Genomic DNA, 22,091 nt, shown 5'->3' with positions numbered 1-22,091 from the left:
TGATCCAGCTACTCCAGGGCTTTTCATGGGACTGAGCTTGGCGTCTTTGTCTCCATGTGTCTGAAGAGTTGACTTTGGCTGTGTTTGGAGGATGTACATGGTCTGGACTTTGGATTTGTACTAAAAGTGCCAAGTAAGTCATTCAGAAGCACGTATCTTCTGACAGAAAATAAGTCACAGTGTGGTTGTGGTATTTATGCTGGGCCTGAAGGGGCTACTCCTCCGTCTGGGTAGGAAAGAAACCCAAGGGGAGAGAGGGGATAGGGAAAGGGAATGAGGGGAGGGAGAGGGGAGAGAAGGGGGAGGGCAGGAGGACATGTATGTGTGTGTTTGTGTGTGTGTGTTTGGGTTTGTTTTTAAGAGAGCAGACTATGCCGATATGGATATGCATGGGATTTAGAATTGATCCTAGGAAGTGTAGAAAGCATACTAGGATTTTTGGCAAGGAGAAATAACTTTGATACGGGGGAATAAGAGAATAGAGAGGGACTTGGAAGGGATGAGACTTGTGCTTATCATTAATAGTAGCTAATGACATAGTATTTGTTCTCTAGGAGTGTTGTTTTTGCTTTAGATACCTAGGATCCAAAGAACCTTTAGGTTCTACTGTTGAATGTGATTCATTTTTCAAAGAGGCGTCTTTCCTGACTCTGAAGCATGACTGTTCATTAAACACCTGGATCCCCGGAGTACTGAAGTGAGTCCCCATACTCCATTATCAGCAAATACTGGCTAGCGGGAGACTCAGTAGGGAGTAGTCAGAAGCTTAGTACCTGTTTCCCTTCTCCCTCTCACTGGTCTTTGAAGTTGGCCAAGGCGATTCTCTGTGCCTCAGTATCCTCATCTATAAAGGTAGAGTGGTTTAAGAGCCTTTGTTTCAGTGCACCTGTGAGCTGGAAATATTAGCTGTATCTGGCACCCTAGCTCAGTGCCTGGTGTAGACTTGAGTTTATTGAGTATTTGCTGTTAGTAGTATTTTTGGAACAGTTTCTGGAGTGACTTAAGTAAAGGACCATGGGAAGGAGCCAGTGTAGAGGGACTGCTTAAACATCTCTTCAACAAGGGGGTTTAGAGATGTTCCTGGAATCTAGAGAAGGAAGGTTGTATGAGATCAAGAGTTGACACTAATGGATTCTTGTGAGTAGGAGTCTGGTAGGAGGGGTGAGGCTTAGGTCCTGAGGTTGGATCCCAGATGTGGTGGCCTGTTGGAGGAGAAAGTCATGGCTTACAAGGCTGTCGTGGAGAAAGGGAGGTAGGGACATCCAGAATTGTTGATCAGCAGCATTGGCACTCTTAAGTTAGTACACCGTTGCTGCATGGATCTCTACATTCTTTGCTGCTTTTCTTGGCTGTGTCGTGCTCAGAATGATCAGATTATAAAGTTAACTAATTTCAGATGAGCACAGTTTTAAGGTTACCACGCAGATGTTAGAAAAGAAACTGGAAGGTGTGTGTGTGTGTGTGTGTGGTGGGGGGTGGGGGGGCTTGCGCGTGCAGGAATTCAGGAGGGAAAAGTAGTCAGCTGTGATTCCTGGTGTCCTGTGGCCCAAAGCCAGGGCAGCCTGTGGTCGATGCTGTGCCGAGTTCTCTACTCGCTCCAAGTTCTGCAGTTCTTTTGAATGATGTGGCTTCCCGATTTTAGTTGTAGTTTATTTGGTGCCGATCATTGAAATATTAAGACCAGTCACTAAAAGGAATTTACTGCTCCTATTGTATGGGACAGTCCTCAAATCAAGTCAGTTATGGGACTCAGATTTGAAGTTCCCATCTATGTCCGCCATAGCGATTGCTAAACCCGCCTGGATGGGTTGAGGGTCTCACTACCCATCGGGAGAGGTTTCCTTTTTCATTCACTTCCCAGGAACTTAATATTTCAGCCCTGTGGAGTGCTTTAAAGCCCAGCACACACCAGGAGGAGAATTCAGAGTTGCCAATGCATGAGCTTGCGACTCAGCAGCCTGAGTTTCAGGGGGAATTCGGAGCACTGGCCTGGGCTGGTTTTGTCTGAATCTCTGAGCCATTTCTGCTTGATGTAGAGTGTATTGGAAATGGGACACTCATTGCTGCACACTTGGCACCTTCATGGCACAGGTTACCTCAAGATACAGATTGAGGGACAACAGGGTGACAGGGTGGTGTCCTCGAGAGTTCAGATTCGTCCAGCACCGAGTTCTCACAGGGTGCAGCTCCCCACCCCCCCAGTGCCGGCACTGATCTGCCTTCTCCAGAAGGAAAGGCGGGAACTTCTCTCTAAACTTGATGCCTTGCCTTCTTGTTTTATAGGAAATAATCTCAGTTTGAAGTACTTGAAGAGGGCTACTCTTTTTTTTTTTCCCCCAGAAATTTGTATTCAATCAAAATCACTATCTGGATGCTTCTACAGATTAATCACATGCTTAAAAATTCACGCTTCTTTGGATAGCTTTCTCTTAAGTATTTTGAGAAAAGCAAGGGTTTCTCCATGTGGTAAAGTGTATTCTTAACGATGGAATGGTTTTGCTTGTTGCTTTCATTTTATAGTGTCAAATTAGGCCTTGCTGTATATAAAGAGACTCACTATTAAAATGTGTGACCTGACGAATTTGAGTTGTTTTGTTTTTATTTGTGTTAGAGGAACCTTCTGTCGAATATATCCTTGTTATGTATGAGGTACATAACTGCCCATACCAGCTGTCACATGTTGGGAAATGGGGCATCGAGAATGGTGGTATACCATATGCCTGCTGAACCGTGGAGTCCCATCCCAGAGTTGCCACTGGTGACTTTGCGTACCCATGCCAAACGACTGTCCCAAAGCAGTAGAATCGGGAAGTCACATGGACATTTCCCATAAGTTTGCTTATCGTGATCTTTTCATTATAAAGTATCTCACTTTAAGAGAGCCCTGAAATAATTGTTATTCAAATATCAGTTCTTTCCCCTCACATTATGAAGCTTTTTCCTAAAGAAAACTTACCCCCCAAAAATCTAATTGCAACAGTTAAAATCAAGGTCTTATTTTCATTTGGTATTGTCTATTCCCTTGCTTTCGATTCTCTTCTATCCCACGTATGAAATGAAATCATTCAGTGTTTATCTCCTTCTGATTGAATTCACTTAGCGCAACTTCCTCCAGTTCCTTCTATGTTGTAGCAAAGGATACGATTTCATCAATTTTCAGCTTAATAATTCATTCGTGTATCTGCCGTGTTTAACATACCTACTCAGTGGCCATTGGGCACCTGGGTGGTTTCTAAATGTTGGCTAAGTAATATACGGAGTAAACAGTGGAGTGCATTATCTCTTTTTAAATTGGTATTCTTCATGTTAGTATCTAGGAGTGGATTGCAGGATCACATGATAAATCTATTTTTGATGTTTTGAGGAACTGAACCGGCATATGGTCCCACCAGTGGTGTAGGAGGGTTTGTCTCTGTCTCCATGTCTTCAGCACCTGCTGGTTTTGGCCTTTGACACACCCTCTTACAGGATATGGAAAAACCTCATTTTCGTTTTCTTATTTTTACTTTTCCTCCATGGGCATATTTACCCCCTGGGCTTCTTTTTTTTTTTTTGCCCAAGCATCTATTTAGCACTTCTGCCCTAATATTTTTAATATATATTTTTTGTTTTTGAGATTTTTGAGCTCTTTATATGTATTAGCCATTTTTTGGCTGTATGATACGTGCCGATTTTCTCCCATTCAGTTGGAGCTTTTCATGTTAGTGGCAATTTATTTTATTAAAGAACAGATTTTTATTTTTGGTTCTTGGGCCACACCTGACAATGTACAGGGGTTAGTTCTGGCTCTACACTAAGGAACTGGTGGTGCTGGGGGCACCTTATGGGATGCGGGGGATCGAACCCCGGTTGGCCACATGCAAGGTAAACACCCTATCCTCTGGACTAGCTCTCTGGCTAAAAACAAAAGATTTTTAGTTACCGTTTTCTTTGTTTAGCTGTGCTTTTGTTTCCCTGGTTTCTAGTGTTGACTTCCCCAGGGACATCACTGGAACTGAGATTGTGAAGTGTATCACCTCTGTTTGCTTCTCTGTATTGTCTGGCTTCAGACCCATAGCTGGGTCTCTTACCCATGTTGACTTTAACATTTATGCATGGTGAGGACCACTCTCAGCCTTGTGACATAGCGAGGTTCAGTGTTCAAGGTTCAGTGTTCTACATGTGACTATCCAATTTCCTAGCACTGTTTACTGAAGACTTTCTCCATTTTGTGCTCTTTGCTCCTTGTCATGAATTAACTATCCATATGTATATAGACGTACACACATAAATTGCATATATAAAAATATATATATGGAGAGAGAATGTGTAGTATATACATGTGACTTTGCTTTAGGGCTTTGAACTTTGATCTGCGAGTCTGTATTCATAACAGTACCACACTGGTTTTATTATTTCAGTTTTGTAATCAGTTTAAATAGGTGAGTTTGACCACTCATTCCATTTTTCTCAGGATTACTTGGGCTCTTCAGGAGCTTCTGTGGTTCTATGCAGATTCTGGTAATGTTCTATTTCTTCTGCTTTGGACTTTTGACTGGGATTGCACTGAATCTGTACAGTACTTGGCATGGGATCACTGTTTTAACAATTTCAGTTCTTTTGTTTCTGAGCACAGTCTTTCCAGTTCCTTTTGTCTTCTACTTCTTTTAAAGGTGTCTTGCAATTATCAGTGAACAGGTCTTAAACCATGCTTGAGGCATTCATTCCAGGTACCTAACTCTTCTGCGATTGCAAATGGATCGTTTTCTTAATTCTTTCTTCTAGCTGGTTATTTGTGTACAAAATGGAATGTAGTTCTACATCTTGGTTTTGTAGCAGTGACTATTTTGTTGGTTGGTTCTCTTGTCTTTTTCATGCCAGCTCTTAAGATTTCACTTGAAGGTGACATGTAGTACTGTATTATTTTCAAAAAGCATTTTGACCCCCTTGCATCCTGAGTGAGCTCTCTCCTGTCTTTGCAGGTTTGACGCCGATCAGAAGCATGCTCTCACTGAGTTTCCCAGCACCATCCGTTACACAGAATGTCTCTGAGTGAGAGTTCGGTTTTCGCCTATGAGTCCTCGGTGCACAGTGCCAACGTCTTGCTCAGCCTGGACGACCAGCGGAAGAAGGATGTGCTGTGCGATGTCACGGTGCTGGTGGAGGGCCAGCGCTTCCGCGCACACCGCTCTGTCCTGGCAGCGTGCAGCACGTACTTCCACTCGCGGATCCTAGGCCAGGCCGATGCGGAGCTCCATCTCACTCTGCCAGAGGACGTAAGCGAGCACTTCTCCTGCTTTCTACCACATTGAATTGAATTCGACCGCTTAGGGCTTATAAAGCTAAAATTAAATGGCACGGATCCTGGGAGCAGTTTTTTGGGTCCTGCAACAGCACACCTTTTTTTTTTTTAAACATATTATTAAATTTGGATGTCAGTCTATGGTATTAATAGAGCAGGTAAATAACTTGACATTGCTGTCTTACTTTTGATGGAATGACCAAGGAAGGGTTTAGGCGGTAGTGGTAGATGTTTGGAGAGATCGTTCTGAACAGGCCATGGCATGTGCTAATCTCTCCCTTTGCAATTTTTTTTCTATGATGGAAAATGACTGGTTCCAGTTTTTATTATCTCTCCAGCACCTAAAGGACCCATTTTTAAAAAAATTTTTATTAGTGAAACACCATGAGGTACAGTTGTAGACTTACAAATTTTTGTGCTTGGGTTTCAGTTATACAATGATCGAGTTCCCATCCCTCCACTAGTGCCCATTCTCCACCACCACTAATCCCAATCCCAGTATCCCTCCCACCCCCCATCCCTGCATCCCACCCTGCCTCTGTGGCAGGGCATTCCCTTTTGTTCTCTCTCTCCTTTTGGGTGCTGTGGTTTGCAAAAGAGGAATTGAGTGGCAATCATGTTCGGTCTATAGCCTACTTTCAACATGCATCTCCCATCCTGGGTGGATCTTCCCAACACCTTTTATTTGGTGTTCCCTTCTCTATCTGAGCTGCCTTTACCCCTAGAGTGTGCAGCTGGCCTCCAAGCCATGGAGTAAACCTCCTGGTACTTATCTCGGCTATTCTTGGGTGTTAGTCTCCTATTTTGTTACTTTATGTTCCCCAGATGAATGCAGTCTTTCTGTGTAAAGGACCCATTTTTTAAAATTTGTTTATTTATTTTGCTTTTTGTGTCACACATGGCTATGCACAGGAGTTACTCCTGGCGGTGCTCAGGGTACCATATCTGTTGCTGGGAATCTAACCTGGGTTGGCTGCATGCGAGGCAGAAACCGTACTTGCTGTGCTATCGCTCCAGCCCCAGGACCCATTTTTATTTAACTGTTCAGCTATCCAAGAGCAATCAGGGTCATTCCAGATTTGGCATATTACAAATAAAATTACTATCACCATTTGTGTACAGACTTTGTGTGAATATCAGTTCTCTGGATAAAAAGCCAGGGATATGACTGCAGGGACATTTTATAGTTGTAACTCTAGAGTTACAAGAAACTACCCTGTTGTTTCTCAAAGTTCCAGTACATTTTTCTGTTCCCACAAGCAGTGTCTGCATGGTCCAATTTCTCTGAATCCTCAACAAGTATTTTCTGGTGGTGCCATTTTTTTAGGTAGCCATTTTAAAGTTAAGTGTTCAGTTTTTTTTTTTTAAAGGAAGGTCATACCCCCCCAAAATCATCATCTTACAGGATCTGCTTAGGGTTTTGAAATAAGTTTTGTGTCTACTCCAGAATGAGATGCCTCACTCTGTAGAGGCAGCAGGTTTGTTGTAAAGGATTTCCTTTGTAAAGGTTTTTTATTGCCTATAGAGTTCTTGAATCTTTGCTGAAATAGTGGTTGATATGATTGGATTATTTATATTCCCCCCTTTTAAAAATTGAATCACCATGCGATACACAGTTACTAAGTTGTGTATGATTAGGTTTCAGTCATACATGTTCCAACATCCTTCCCTTCACTTCTCCAGTGTACATTTCTCCCCATCAGTGTTCCCATTTTCCCTCCTGCCACCCCCGCCTCCACCAATCTGCCTTGATGGCAGGTACTTCCCTCCTCCCTCTCTCCCTCCCTCTCTCCCACTCTCTGTCCCTCCCTCTCCCTCTGTCTCCCTCCCCCTTCCCCCTTCCCCACATAATTTGGGCATTATGGTTTGCAGTTGGGTATGATTAGATTATTTTGCGGTTGTGTGCTTATTGGGCCACATCTCACCTTACTTTGTATTTCCTGTGGGTCAGAGCTACTTTCTAAGTGGATTAAATACTGTTTTCTAGTCTTCATTGTATTTGAACATTATAGTAGTTGGAATTATTTAGAATTTAGGGACTGCATGGTGCTGAGGTGCCCACAGGAACCTGACTTGATCCTGTGTGAGTTGCATGCTGTGTTCTTCCTGCATTATTGCATAGATGATTTATTTCCGCTAATGTGGGAACTTTGTGCTCATACTTATGTCTTCAGCTCATATTCCTAAACAAGGTTACCTTCAGAGCGAAGTCTATAAAGTGGGAGATGTGGTATGCTTTTCTAGAATCTTAGTTTACATTTCTGATGCCTGTTCTGTAAATACCATCTCATTTCCTTCTCATGCTACTTTTTTTTTTTAAGCGATGCATTTATTTTTATTTTGTATATTCACAGGTGACAGTTAAAGGATTTGAACCTTTAATTCAGTTTGCCTACACCGCTAAGCTGTTCTTAAGTAAGGACAATGTGGATGAGGTGTGCAAGTGTGTAGAGTTTTTAGGTGTACGTGATATTGAGGAATCCTGCTTTCAGTTTCTCAAATGTAAGTTTTCGGACTCTACTGCTGACCAGCAAGAACGCCCAAGAATAAAATGCTTCCCATCGCACTGTCAGAAAACAGACCTTAAAATTTCCCTTTCAGACCAGAGGGAATTGGAAATAGATGAAGTGGAGGAATTTTTGGAAAACAAAAATGTTCAGATGCCTCAGTGTAAACTTCGTCGGTATCAAGGAAATGCAAAAGTATCACTTCCTCTTCAAGACAGTGCCAGTCAAACATGTGAATCCATGTGCTTAGAAAAGGATGCTGCTCTGGCTCTGCCATCTTTATGCCCCAAATACAGAAAATTTCAGAAAGCATTTGGAACCGACAGAATTCGACCTGTGGAATCCGTTGTCAAAGATGTTCACACTTCGTGTGTTCCGCCAAATGAGACATCTGAGAGTGAATGTCTCGGGGGTGTCCAAGATTGTGCAGATCTGCAAGTGATCTTAAAATGTGAAGAAACTAAATTACCAGTGGAACATGAAGAAACCAAGAAGAAAGATCCCGCTTCTCAGTGTCCGTCCGAGCAAACCGAGGTGGCTCCTCTACCCCACAGCTCTTCTGCGGATCCTCATGGCCTCTATTCTCTGTCCCTCTTACACACGTATGACCAATACGGTGACTTGAATTTTGCTGGTATGCAAAACATGACAGTGTTAACAGAGAAGCCTTTGTCAGGTACAGACGTTCCAGAAGAAAAATTATTCAGTGAAAGTCAGGAGTTACATTTGAAATCTGACCCTGGCCCCAGGGAAGACAGTAGCCTTGCCTCCAGTGACCGGAGTAGTGTGGAACGGGAAGTGGCTGAGCACCTAGCGAAAGGCTTCTGGAGTGATATTTGCAGCACGGAAGCCCATTGCCAAATCCAGTTATCACCCGCTGTGGCCAAAGAGAGTTCCGAACCCATCTACCCACAGAAACGGTCCGAGTGTCCCTGGTTGGGCATCAGAATCAGCGAGAGCCCAGAGCCGGGGCAGAGGACTTTCACCACGTTGAGTTCTGTCAACTGCCCTTTCATCAGCACTCTGAGCACCGAAGGCTGTTCAAGCAATTTGGAAATTGGCAACGATGGTTATACTTCTGAGCCCCAGCAGGAACCTTGTCCCTACACATGTGTCATCAGCCTGGGAGATGACTCTGAGACTGATACTGAAGGAGACAGTGAATCCTACTCGGCCAGAGAACAAGAGTGTGAGGTGAGGAGGATGGGAATTGTGTCTGATGGCTTGTAATTGACCCCTGCTTGGTGTCAGCAGCTCCTTATATGCCATAGGGTATGAGCATGGTCCGGAGGTGTGTTAAGGGATGAAATCTGGCATCAGGCCCAGATGAGTGTGATGATGTGTGGACTTCTTTATGTATTTCAGGGTGGGTGTATTGGTGTTAATTATGGAGTAGTGGATCACTTTGGGTTTTAACTGCTTAAGTCAAAAGCTGTGTCCCAAGAGGAAAAAGCATAATGATTCTGTGATTATTACATAGTCACTCCCAGAAAAATGTAGCAGAGTGTGTGTGTGTGTGTGTGTGAGAGAGAGAGAGAGAGAGAGAGAGAGAGGAGAGAAAGAGAAAGAGTGTGTGTGTGTGTGTGTGTGTGTGTGTGTGTGTGTGTGTGTGATCTTGTTCATGACTGCAAGTGTCCCCTAAGCCTGAGAAAAGTAGACACCACTGAGTTAGCAGTGACTAGTTGTAGGGCTGTGTCTTCTGATGCATAGTTTACATTAGATTTCACAACCCATTATTTTTTATTTTCCCGTAGACATTTCAGCAATTATTCAATGGCTGTAAATTCAGCTTGAGTTACATGTGGAGGATATGGAATTAATCGTACCAAGCTTGTTCAGAGTACTTTGTTAACTTAAGTTTGTGTTTACTAGAGATAGCTGATTTTGGGTAAACCATTATGACACTTCGAGTAATAAGGACTTGTTGGTTCTTATGTTTTCTTATATAGCTGTTGACTTACATATCTGAAAGTGTGAAAGAGGCCTTTACTCTGCCTTTGGAAAGAGGTGCTTTAAGAAATAATACGTATGCTTTTTTATGAACTAATGTATATCAGTGGAATTTTTGTGTGATGTTTATGAATGCAGCATTTCAAACAGTGAAGAGGGTTAGAAATGCAAAAGTCTACAGTAGTATGAACATTTCAGAACATTTAATGTGACTAATTTCTATAAACTTGAATGGCAAGCCAAATTGGTTGCCAGAGAAGCTAACCAGTGTACCATTTGCATTACATTAAATTAACTTATTTATTTGGGCCACACCTGGCGGTACTTCTGGCTCTGCATGCAGGAATTACTTATACTGGTACTTGGGACCGTATGGGATGGCAGGGATCGAACTCTGGTCAGCTGTGCACAAGGCAGGTGCTCAACTCATGGTAGTAGCTCTCCAGCACACTATTTGCATTTTAAATGGTATATTAAATTATCCCATAGTTACGATACTTATATATTCCTTTTTCAAATTTACATATATTAAAAATAACATTAACTTACAAAGGTTTTTCACTTTTCTACATTGGCAAGTGGAAGTGTAGCCTTTAAAATAAGTTATACAAAATTACCATTTTCTTGACAGGAAAATAAATGTTCTGAAATGTTTTTAAAATGAGTATTACAGTATTGAATCAGTATTACACAGTGCTACAAATCAAAGAATATAGTAGATATTTTAATTTGAATAAAATCACATTAAAACATTAGGATGTGGCTTGATGATTGGAGGATTAATATATCCTGGGAAAATAACTTAAATTTTCTTTTCACTCTTGTATTAATATGCTTGATTTACAGAAAAATTATTGTGACTCACATTTTGCTGAACCCTCTCTAAAATAGAGTAGCAGAAGGTACCATGTAGAAATCGGGACTAGTCTAGTCTGTTTTCTTAAGTCCAAAATTAAGTTCTCTGGAAAATAGATGTATTTTCTTCTTCCCAAATTTAAGTGTAACTGCAAGATACAGAAACAATTATTAATGTTTGTTTCACATTTTAGGTAAAGCTGCCATTTAATGCCCAACGAATAATTTCGCTCTCTCGAAATGATTTTCAATCATTGCTGAAAATGCACAAATTGACTCCAGAGCAACTGGATTGTATCCATGATATTCGAAGGAGAAGTAAAAACAGAATTGCTGCCCAGCGCTGTCGCAAGAGAAAACTCGACTGTATACAGAATCTTGAGTCCGAGATTGAGAAGCTGGTAAGTGTACAGTGGCTTATTGTTTAAATCTCACTCCCACATTCTCTCCTTCCGAATCCCTCCCCCCTCCCTCCATTCCCTTTATAATTATAAGTCAGATAAAATGTTCAGTTATGCATTAATTTCAAAAAACTGATCAGTTGACTTCTTTAGACATAGGTGGACTTGGTTAGTAATAACTAGAACATGGCAGATTGGAAACAGCTATGTGTGACCGAGATGCCCGCATCCCCAGTAACTAGGTGATCTAGATGGAGTTTCACTTGCCATTTTCAGAAAAAGAGTTCTCTGTCATTTTCAGAAATTAAGTTAGCTCTCTTTTAACTTCAGTGCCGTATTCTACCTACTTACCTTAGCAGTACTATTAAAATGTTGAGAATGCTTTCTGAGGGCTTACTTTTATTTATTTATTTATTTATTTGAGGGCTTATTTTTAATGATGAACAAAGTCGGGGTAATTGGACGGTTGCATAGTTGGGAAGCTCTTTATAAGCACTGTGATGTCTCTAAAAACGAATATTCTAGTTCTTTAAATAAATTGTAGACTTGAGTAACTTGTTTTTGTTTTTTCATTTATTTGTTTGTGTTTGTTTTGGAGCCATGCCCATTGGAGCTCGGATCAGGAATTCCTCCTGGCTGGCTCGGGGACTATGTGGGGTTTCGGGGACCCAACTGAGGTCAGCTATGTGCAAAGCAAACACTCTACCCACTGAATGATTGCTCTGGCCCCAGCTTTTGTTGATACTAAAACATACCCAACTAGACCTTTTATTTAAGGGGAAAAGCTTACATGCTGCTATGAGTGGAGCATCTTTAGAAGAACCCTCATTTTACTGAGTCTGCTTGTCTGTTCAATACAAGTACAAATGAACTGAAGTATTAGCACTGGTGCTTCGATAGTGGTTGGGAAGTAAGCTTTGTCTGAAAGACACCTGATAATGCTGGCTAAGCTCCACATGGGGTCAGAGGCCATAGGGAAACATTGCCTAGAATTCTTTAAATGTTCTACCTTGGTTATTTATTGGTTAAAATTGAAAATTGTGATTGTAACAATTTTTTATCCTAAGCCAGCTAGCTATGAATTGCAATTAAATAGCAACAACGTAGAAAATCGGAAACTGTATCTATTTGCATCCCTAAGTTCGGTCACGGTCCTCCCGCTGTTCATCCATTTGCTTCAGCGGGCCAGTAACATCCTTAGACTTGTTACTGTGTTTGGCATATCAAATACGTCATGGGTAGCTTGCCAGGCTTTGCTGTGCAGGTGAGATACTCTCGGTAGCTTGCCAGGCTCTCTGAGAGGGGCGGAAGAATTAGACTCGGGTCAGCCATGTTGGCTGCGTGTAAGGCAAACGCCCTACCGCTGTGCTGTCGCTCCAGCCCCATCCCTAAGTTTAAAAATATAAATACATGTATTATGTTTTAATTGCAAAAGGTGAACCTAAGTATGAAAAGGTGAAGATATTTAAGGGTATAAAAAGATGGAAGAGAAACCAGATGGTTTATAAATGGAAGCATGCTATAAAAGTAAAATACATTTTTATAAAACTATGGACTGTTGAATGACTAGGCTGTTAGGACCAAAGAATGAAAGTTGCAAATTAAGTAATATTTATCAGCCATTTCATGGGGGTAGGCAGTTATCAGTACATACCTGTAAGTGGTAGTGGTCGTAGGCTTCCTTACTACTTTTCTTCTAGTAGAACACTTAAATGTCATGGAGTATGGAATTTTACCTTTTAGACTAATGGATTGTCTGGAGCTACTTGAAATCTACATGACATTAAATGACTAGAGTTCTGAGAACTGTTGCTTATATTTCTCTTCTTTCTCAGCTAATTATCTTGTTGAGGGGAGGCCACACCCTGGCAGTACTCAGGGCTTACTCCTAGCTTTGTGGTTATGGGTCACTCCTGGTGGGGCTCCGAGGACCATTTGGAGCACTGGAAATTGAGCCTGGGTTGGCTGCAGTCAAAGCAAGCTCCCTGCCTGCTGTACTGTTTCTCTGACCCACCTCAGAGCGATTGCACAGCGGTAGGGCGTTTGCCTTGCACGCAGCCAACATGGCCGACCCGAGTTCGATTCCTCCGCCCCTCCCGGAGAGCCCAGCCAGCTATCGAGAGTATCTCGCCCACATGGCAGAGCCTGGCAAGCCACCCGTGATGTATTTGATATGCCAAACACAGTAACAACAAAATCTCCAATGGAGACGTTACTGGGCCCGCTTGAGCAAATCGATGAACAACGGGAGGGCCTTTACCTTTACCTTACCTTTACCATTTCCTCTCCAAAGGCAAGCACACCCAGAAATGAAAACCAGAAAGCCTTTACATTGATTAAGTTGTTTTATGATTATTTTGTACAATCGTAATTAAGGCAGTATGTTTCATAGTAACTATTACCTTTCAGAAGTATTTTGTTTCCTAATAGGTCTTATATTTAGTTTTTGGATTGATGTCATATAGTGAATTGCTGAACAGTTGATTTTTTTTTTCCACAAAAAAATATCTGGAATGATTTTTTTTTATTTTGTTCTCCTTGCAGTTTCCACTCAGCCTTTACTTCAACAGAGAGAGTGTCGAGAGACTGTGCTTAAAAATATGTAATTATGAATCACATTCCCAGTCTGTGGCACTTTATAACTTTGAGTAGATTGTTCATTCATTTGTGCCTGAGTGTTCTCATATGTAAAATGAGATAATGCTAGTTTATTGTTTATGTAGAGTGGATATTCATTTATGTACCAGTATTAAATGAGTTACATTGAAAGAACTAAGTAAACACTGAGCAGATACTATCTTTTTCATTTTAACTTTTTTTTACTATGTTATTACAGATTTTCAGTTTTCCTTAATTGATTCTTTTACCTGGGGTGTGTGTGTGTGTGTGTGTGTGTGTGTGTGTGTGTGTGTGTGTTCTAATGAACTATAATTCTGAGTTTGAACTTCACCCTATGTTGCTTCCCTATAGTAATAGGCTCCATTCACACAGGCAGAGCCTGTTCTGTCAGTTAATTTCCAATATAAGAGAACATTGGCTTTCATATATATATATATATGTATGTATGTATATATATGCTTTTATATATATGATTTACACACATAAATATGCTTTTAAGTCAAACAATTAGAATGATTGGTACTCTAGTAACTAATTGTATTGTTTTGCATTTTTGGCTAAAAGAAACAGAAAGCATCTGAAGTATGAATGAACAAATTTGTTAGAAAGATATAATTACATCTTGATAGAAAAGCCCAAGCATGGGACCAGGGATCAGTCTAGTCATGATTATAGTTTGAATCCCTTTAAACTTTAACGAGGAGGAGAACATCTCAACAAGGAGCAGAGGCAGCTGGTGAATGCTTGGCTGCCCAGGGCCTGGTTGGATTTCCCATCATTCCAGCGAGGGGCCAGAGGGCTCGCCTCACACGTGCTTTCCTTTTCCCCAGTGAGGAGATGGTAGGATTTTTTTTTGGGGGGGTGGGGGGTGGGGGGGTGGAGGGTGTCAGAGTGGCTTATTCTGTTTTTAAGTTCCTTGAACTGAAGTTTGAACTAAGTCTTTCAAACCTACTTGCGGTTCTAGTGTCAGATAGTGGAGAAATTCCAGTCACAAAATTTTAAATTTAGTCCTGTCACAGCTTTCCCAGATGAAAATGGCAGAAAATGTGCTATTAAATATGACTAAGAAGGGTGGCCCTTTCTCTAGAAAGAAAAGAATTTAAGGCCGAATACTTACTAAGTATTCTTAAAACCTGGTTATTGGGGAATGTTCAGGAGCTTTTCCAAATTTTCTTTTAATGGAATTATTGACAGTATTGATGCTCTAGTGAAAATCTGTAGGTAGTAGTGCAGATAATTGAGAATATGGAGGAGTATGACAAATATCTCTCCCCACCCCACCCTCTTTAAAAAATAAAGATGTCACTTTGTGAAAGTGTTGACACACTCTGTTAACTAACAGTGGTTTATTTATTCATTTATTTTTATTGTCTGGATGGGTCTGAAAAATTATTTAAAGGTCTTAGTTCTCAGTGTGCTTTATTGTTGGACATGTAGTAAGTGAAAGTGGGTGATTATGAGCTCTATTTTGATGCTTAAGAAGACATGTTTCTAGGGTAGATTTCTATTGATGAATCAGGAGTACATTCTGTCAGGTGTCACTGAGTTCTTTTGGGTATGTGTTGTGTTGTATTTTGCCCTTCACTAAGTAGGGTAGGTGTTGGGTGTCTTGTCAGCCCAGAACCTCAGCAAAAAATTAAGTTTTTTCACTGTGATAGTGAGAATTGGTTATCTCCCATTAGCGTCTAATTTTGTTTCTCTTAGAAGTGATATTGACTCTTCTATGTATATTTTCAAGGGACAGTTAGGTATTTCTCTGAGCCACCTGTTCAGAGGTTTTATGGAAGGAGCAACTAGTCACCATTTTCTCTCAGTTGAATATTATTTAACCTTAAAGTCACTGTCACATGTCACATGTTTCTGTGCTGCATTCTTCCATTCCTTATCTTGTACTGGGTCGGTTATATTTAGAATTAAAAAAAAAACTTACTAAATTTGAATAAATATTGCACACTAGTAGCTAAAATGTAGCTCTAGATGTAAATTTGCTGTAAATGTTGAATTGGGACCACGGATTTTATTCAATTTTTAATGGATATGTGATTAAGGCTACAGTACTTAAAGCGTAAGATTTATGTAGTTGCATACTAAGAAAATAAAAATATGTTTAGAAATATGTAATAAGATACTGGTAGGGAAGTAGCTAATATATCATGAAGTGACTAAGTTGAATTATTTTTATTTATTTTGCCAAAATGATTTAACTGAACTTACTTAGCAAAACTGTTGTAGTAAACTTGTATCTTAAAATTAAAGTGAAGTGGAAAAACCAGCTAGCTGCTACGGAGAGGGTGGCTTCAAGTGCAAGGAACTTAAGGGACCATTTAGTTCATAGGAATAATCACGGATAAGTTCTAGGGTTTACCCGTTGGTTTTAGTTGTGGAGAGGTAAGCCACCTGGGGAGAAGGTGTACTTAAAGATTATAGTGGTATCCTTCATTGATTGGTTGGAGAGTAAGAACAGTTAAGGATCATGTTGTTTATCTAAAGATAAACACGTTATAAAATATTTGCGATCTTTCTAATATCTCAAGTTGTTCTAATTTGAGGAAGGAAGCTCAGCTCTTCAGTGTTTCACTTAATCCTTAGTGTAACACTGTTGAAGGCTTGTCTGCTGTTGTTTAGAACAAATACTCATTCTGGTTCTAATTGAGTTCTAAATAATGTGTGAGTGAGGAAACATACTTGTTGTTCTGGAAGTTTTGTTTTTCACTTGTATTAGCGTGTGAGAAAAAGTCGGAGATGCTGATTGTGTTGAATGTTTTATTTTCTTCTCTGGGGGTAGCAGTAGGCACTTTTCTGGTCCTTGGCCCAACTGTAGACCCCTCCCACCCTACCCCCTTGGCCTCCAACTGGCAAATTCTTAAGAGAAATGTATTGAGTATTGATCGTTGTTTTGTTTATTCTTGTGTACATATGCATACATGAACTTATCTATGTATCACATAACCCTAAATTTTTTTCCAAGACGTTTATAAAAATCTGAAAAATCTGAGCAAGTTTCATATAAAATCAGGCTATTTTACATTATTAAAATGTAAGTTATATTTTTTCACATTTTCTTAAAATATATTGCCTTTAAAATACTAAAGCAGTTGTAGGATACTAGTAGATTTGCATTTAGTTTTGCAGAAAAACTAAAACAGTAACATGTTTCATCCTTATGGCTATTTTTAATCTTTTTAGCTATTTTTGTTCCAGGAAAAAAAAATGCTTATTTTGTGGCTAGGGAGATAGTACAGTGTGTAGGGCATTTGTCTTGCACATGGCCAACCTGGGTTCGATCCCTGACATCCCATATGGTTCCCTGAGCCTGACAGGAGTGATTCCTGAGTGTAGAGCCAGGAGTAACCCCTGAGAATCACTGGGTGTGACACCCCCCCCCCCAAAAAAAAAGTCATCTGGTGTGGTGGAGTGCGTCTTGTATGCAGGAGGCTCAGGTACCACATGGTTCCCCAAGTACTTTCCAGAGCAACCCCTGAACACTGAGGCAGAAGTAGCCTTTGCTGCTGGGTATAACCTCAAAACCAAAAATAAGTACTTAAAAATAAATCCAAATGATGATAGAAAAACCTCAGATTTCTAGAACCCATCAACAATCAGAAACCCAGGAATTGTCAGAAGGTTCTCCAGAGAAACCTTTGCCCTTGTGTCAGTCTGTGCCGACTCAGCACAGAAATGACCCGAACACTCATTGGCTTAGCTCAGCCTAGACATGAAACAGTCTCGGGATAGATAAAGAAGAAGGAGTAAATGAGGAAGAACGAGGAAATGAGGTGTCAGTGGTGGCCTGTGTGGGGGAACAGAAGGCAGGAACTGGGAAAACCTGGAAAACTCTTGGAAAATACCTTAAGAGGCTTTCCTGTGTGCTGAAACAGTTAATGATCACAAGACACACCACACACACCAGGAAAAAAAAAAAAAAGATCCCCCTCCCCCCGCCACCTCCCAGTTCTTCACGCTGCAGTGATCAGCCACTGGCATGGTGACTCTGGCAATGTTCAACTCTGGGCTCTGCTGTCCTTCCCATGGTCACCCTGATTTGTTTCAGGATATCCCAGGTGTCAAGTTTCCTCCTTGTTTATCTGCAGTCCAAAAATTCAAAAGGCTCTGAAAACCCATACAAGTTTATCACAAACTCCTTTAGCCAAAAATTTGACACACAACAGAGGCTAGGCTGTGTGGAGTCTTCCTCCTACCTTGCGCGTGAGTTGATAGTTTAATGTGTTTTTCTTACAAGTGTAAAGAGAATTTGATAGTGGGGGTGCTCTCTACCCTAGACCCTCCAAGAGAAATATTGTGTGCACCTCGGTGAAATTTCTAAAAAATCTGAAGATTTCTGAATTCTGTGGAGGAATGAATGTGATCGTACTTAAGTGAGAGGCACTGTAGCTGTATTGGCTCCCCGTAGACATGTTTGTGGCACTAATAAACAGAAGTTGTTTTGTCCTCTCTCTCTCCACCCTCTCACAGCAAAATGAGAAGGAGAACTTGTTGAAGGAACGCGATCACATCCTGTCCACCCTTGGCGAGACCAAGCAGAACCTGACTGGACTCTGCCAGCAAGTTTGCAAAGAAGCAGCGCTGAGTCAGGAACAGATCCAGATCCTCGCTAAGTACTCGGCCTCCGACTGCCCGCTTTCCTTTCTCATCTCCGAGAAAGGGAAAAGTACTCCAGATGGGGAACTTGCCTTCCCGGCTGTGTTGAGTTTACCTGAGGGGCCCCCCGTGGTGCCCTCGCCCGCCACCGAGCAGCAGAGCCCGGGCTATTCCAGCACCAGCAGGAGCAGCGAGCCGGGTGGCCCTCGGGGCCAGGAGCCTGGGCCCGGGGCCAGCACTGGGCAGGCCGGGCTTGTGGAACAGTGTCGGCCCAGCGGCAGCATCTCGGATTTCTGTCAGCAAATGACTGATAAATGTACTACTGACGAGTAAACTTGCACTCACTTCCTTCAGACGGGCTGATTTTTATTTTCTGCTGAAGTTTTGACATTGTTTGGACGCTCCATATAACCATCTGTTCCTTAAACATATTGTTTTTATTTAACCCCCTCATGGTTTGCTGATAAGGGAATTCCTCTGAATTTGACCTAATGTCTTGATTTCTACAAGAGATGTGGAAAAGATTTTGCTTCCTAGATACTGAAAAAAAAAATCACATGTGAAAATGTAGTAAGGTTTTAAAATTCATGCATCAAAGAATAGCATTAAGTCATAATTTTTCCCAGTATTCAAAATAAACATGAGAATGAAACAGCATTATGGAAAAAAAAGTGGTTTCACAGCTTAAAGTATCTACAGATAATTCCTGCTAGAAAAAGTAGCCTACAAAGTTTTATTAGTGTAACCCTTTTGCAGTACCCCCGTGTAAGAGAAAAGTTCTCCCCAGAAAGTTACTAACCAAGGTCTGTTCTCTTCAGAGGTCAGGTCTCAGTTCCTTGGGAGTGTTCGTGTGGAACTTAAGTGTGCAAAATGGGATCTTGAAATAGAAATAACAGCATTAAAGATCATTGCTCTTCAGCTGCTTCCAGAATCAGGGTTTTTTTGGTTTGCACCGTGATTCCTAAATTGCACTGGGAATCATTCTGCTCTCCATCAGTAGTGCAGGCTGTGTTAATAGCAGGGAAGAATCCTCTCCTTTTTCTCTCCATCACCTTCATGTCTGTGACACGCTTATTTCTTTGGAAGAAGCAGCAGGGCTAGCGAGTGTCTTAGGCTTTAGAATTCTGGACAGCTTTCTCACCCAAATACAAGACTGCTTGCCTTCCCATTAGAGAGCACCCAGGTAAGAAAACCAGACCACAGGAAAGAAGAGGACCTACATTTACCAGCTGTAGCAGCTCACTTTTCGATCTATTTTAAAGTCTTGTCACTCTTGTTAAAAAAAAAACAGAAACAAAAACACAACATTATGGTAAATTGAAATGCACCTCTAGTGATCATGCAGGTTTCTGAAGTAGGTTGGAATTTGATCTTGGTCACTGGAAGTCAGATTCGATCTTGGTTCTCTTCCTCAACTCTGATGTCCTGGGACCCACACATTCATTTTGACTTGGGTATTTTAAAATCAGTCTTTGTGTTTATTCATTCCTATATTTGAATACAGCCTCTATCATCTGCCCCCTAATATTGTACAGTGGTTCTTAGCCATTCTGGTGTTTGATGACTTTTGAGAGTCAAAAGTTTGGAACGTTACCAACAGCTGAAAATGCATATTTGGCATTGACAGAAACATTTGCTGTACCTAGTTTTTAAGGGGTAGGAAAGAGTTCTTGATAGTGTCTGGATCAAAAATAAACCTTCATTTCATCTGGTCAGACAGTTGTGAGAAACACTCTAGACTGTACCTGGAGTTTAGGGGTGAGCCTGTGGAGCTGACGTGGGGGACAGTGCTCCACTCACCACCACATAGGAGTGAGCATCGGAGAGCATGTGGGGACCAGACTGTCTTTCAAACATTATCCTTTCTGAAGTGGGGAGATGGGGGATCTACTGCTAGTCTGTTCTTAGTAGTTTATAATCTCTGCTCTTAGCTACTGCAAGAAAAAACTAGTTGGGCTTATTTTCTTATCACTTCATAGGAATTCTCAAGAATTTATCAGGGAGAATGATTATTCCGTGATGATACATCCTATACTAAAAAGGAATTGTGTATATATATGTGTGTGTGTACATATATATATATATATATATAAACCCACGTAGCTGTTTCTTTGATACTTGTAATTTTTAACTTCAGAATATAAAATAATATAAAAACTTTTTTGGTTTACAAAATGTAAAATCAATACAAGCCAATGGAATTCTTGATTTCCTACCTCAGTGTATACTCAGCTGTTTGTCATATCAGTTTGGTATGTGCTAATGTCAAATGATTTTTTTTGCTTTAATGGCTACTGTAAATAACCGCTTTGAAAGGTTACCAACTATTTTATGGTAAACCCTCAATGTCTCCAGAGTTTAAATATGATTTTTAAGACACCTGGTTTAAATTTCTTTCTACATACAAACATAAATTCTACATAAGTTTAGCATTAAGGGTTTATTTTGATGATATTCTGGTTATTGGCCAAGTGTAATATTTCTTAAAATATAGCATTAATTTTAATAACCAGCATGTAATACAAGTACACTACCTCATACCTACATAATTTTCAAGTTGTAATACGAAGGGACAAATTTTTTTTAAAAAGACATTTGTCTTTTTTGGCCATAGGTGGAAATGTTTTCTAGATAATTGCATAACATTACACTTTTATGCCTATTTTAACATTTAACTTCTAAAGAAGTTTTTTCGTAAAAAAAAATAGTTTCAGGTTTTTTTTTTTTTGAGGCTGCCTAAGACAAATGACAGGATAATGTGTATACAGTGTATATCTTTTCCTTCATGCATAATTTTGGAAAGGTGGTTTTTAGTTTGTATATTACATATATATGTGATCATTGTTCCTTATTTTATTAATTGGCTTTCTCGATGCTTTATTGATTTTTTAAAATGTTAATGTCTAACTCAGTAAAATAATACTGCATTAAATTGTTATTTTCATTATGAATTCTATAGCTGTAGTAAATAATTTTTAAATTTTTATATTTAAAAAATGTGGATATAAATCTTGGTTTCTCCATCTATAAATTTTAAGGCATTTCCTGTAGCAGAATACTTAACCAATTTTAAATAAGGAATTGAATATATTTGATGTAGTGGACAATACAGGTTGCATGTGGACATTTAGCCACATTAACAACTTGGGGAAAAAAAGTCAGATGGCAATGTTATAATGAATTCTCAGGTGAACTTTTTCAGTTCTGAAACATCTATTTTGAATTTGTAAAGTATTTTAAATGTTTTATTAAGGCATGTAATAAACTATTCTTTGAAACTTGTTGGGCAGAATGAAAATTTAAAGCCATAATGGTAAAGGATGGCAGACTGATTGTAAAATAAACAAATATAATGTCTATTTTTTTTTGCTCTCTTTCATAACAGTTTTTGAACAGTGCAATAAAACCACTAAACTTACTAAGATCATATTTTATTTAAAGCAAACTTTTCAGGCCTGAAGAAATAGCCTAGGGGTATGAGGGTCCTTATCCTTGTACACAGCTTACCTTGTACACGGCTGATCTTGCTTCAATGTTTGACACTACCTATGGTTTCCAGGGCATTTCTAGGAGTCATCCTTCAGCAGGACCAGGAGAAAGCCCTGGGTATGACCCCAAAACAAAAACAAAACACATGTTCAAAATGTTTAATTTACATTTTCTTCCGAATATACTTTGTCAGATGTAGGAAGGCTATACATGGTAGGTGTTGATCAATAATTTGACAGGTCGAAGCCTCTAAAGTTGCTTCTAATTGAGTAAAGTCAGAATCTCATTTCCATTTTCTCTTCTCAACTAATTTCAGGTTTTTGGTTAGTGGTCATTGTGATCCTGGCACTTGAATAGGATCATGTCTGCAAGAAAAATCCCTTTCTTCTG

The 22,091-nt window shown here is 40.2% G+C and overlaps 1 protein-coding gene across 1 annotated transcript in view; it reads left to right on the top strand.

Annotated features, from left to right (window-relative positions):
* BACH1 (BTB domain and CNC homolog 1) overlaps positions 1-21,630 on the top strand; it is a 41,375-nt gene extending 19,745 nt beyond the window's left edge. Inside the window, exons 2-5 of the mRNA XM_056109368.1 lie at positions 4,962-5,255; positions 7,636-8,982; positions 10,788-10,994; positions 18,087-21,630. Coding sequence (XP_055965343.1) covers positions 5,022-5,255; positions 7,636-8,982; positions 10,788-10,994; positions 18,087-18,545 — 2,247 coding nt within the window. The 5' untranslated portion in view covers positions 4,962-5,021 and the 3' untranslated portion in view covers positions 18,546-21,630. The remainder of the gene's footprint in view (positions 1-4,961; positions 5,256-7,635; positions 8,983-10,787; positions 10,995-18,086) is intronic.
* Positions 21,631-22,091: the final 461 nt, after the last annotated feature.

This window comes from Sorex fumeus, unplaced genomic scaffold (genome assembly GCF_029834395.1).
Source record: "Sorex fumeus unplaced genomic scaffold, SorFum_2.1 ptg000265l, whole genome shotgun sequence".
NCBI classification, from domain to species: Eukaryota; Metazoa; Chordata; class Mammalia; order Eulipotyphla; family Soricidae; genus Sorex; species Sorex fumeus.
This window is presented reverse-complemented; position numbering and strand designations above follow the sequence as displayed.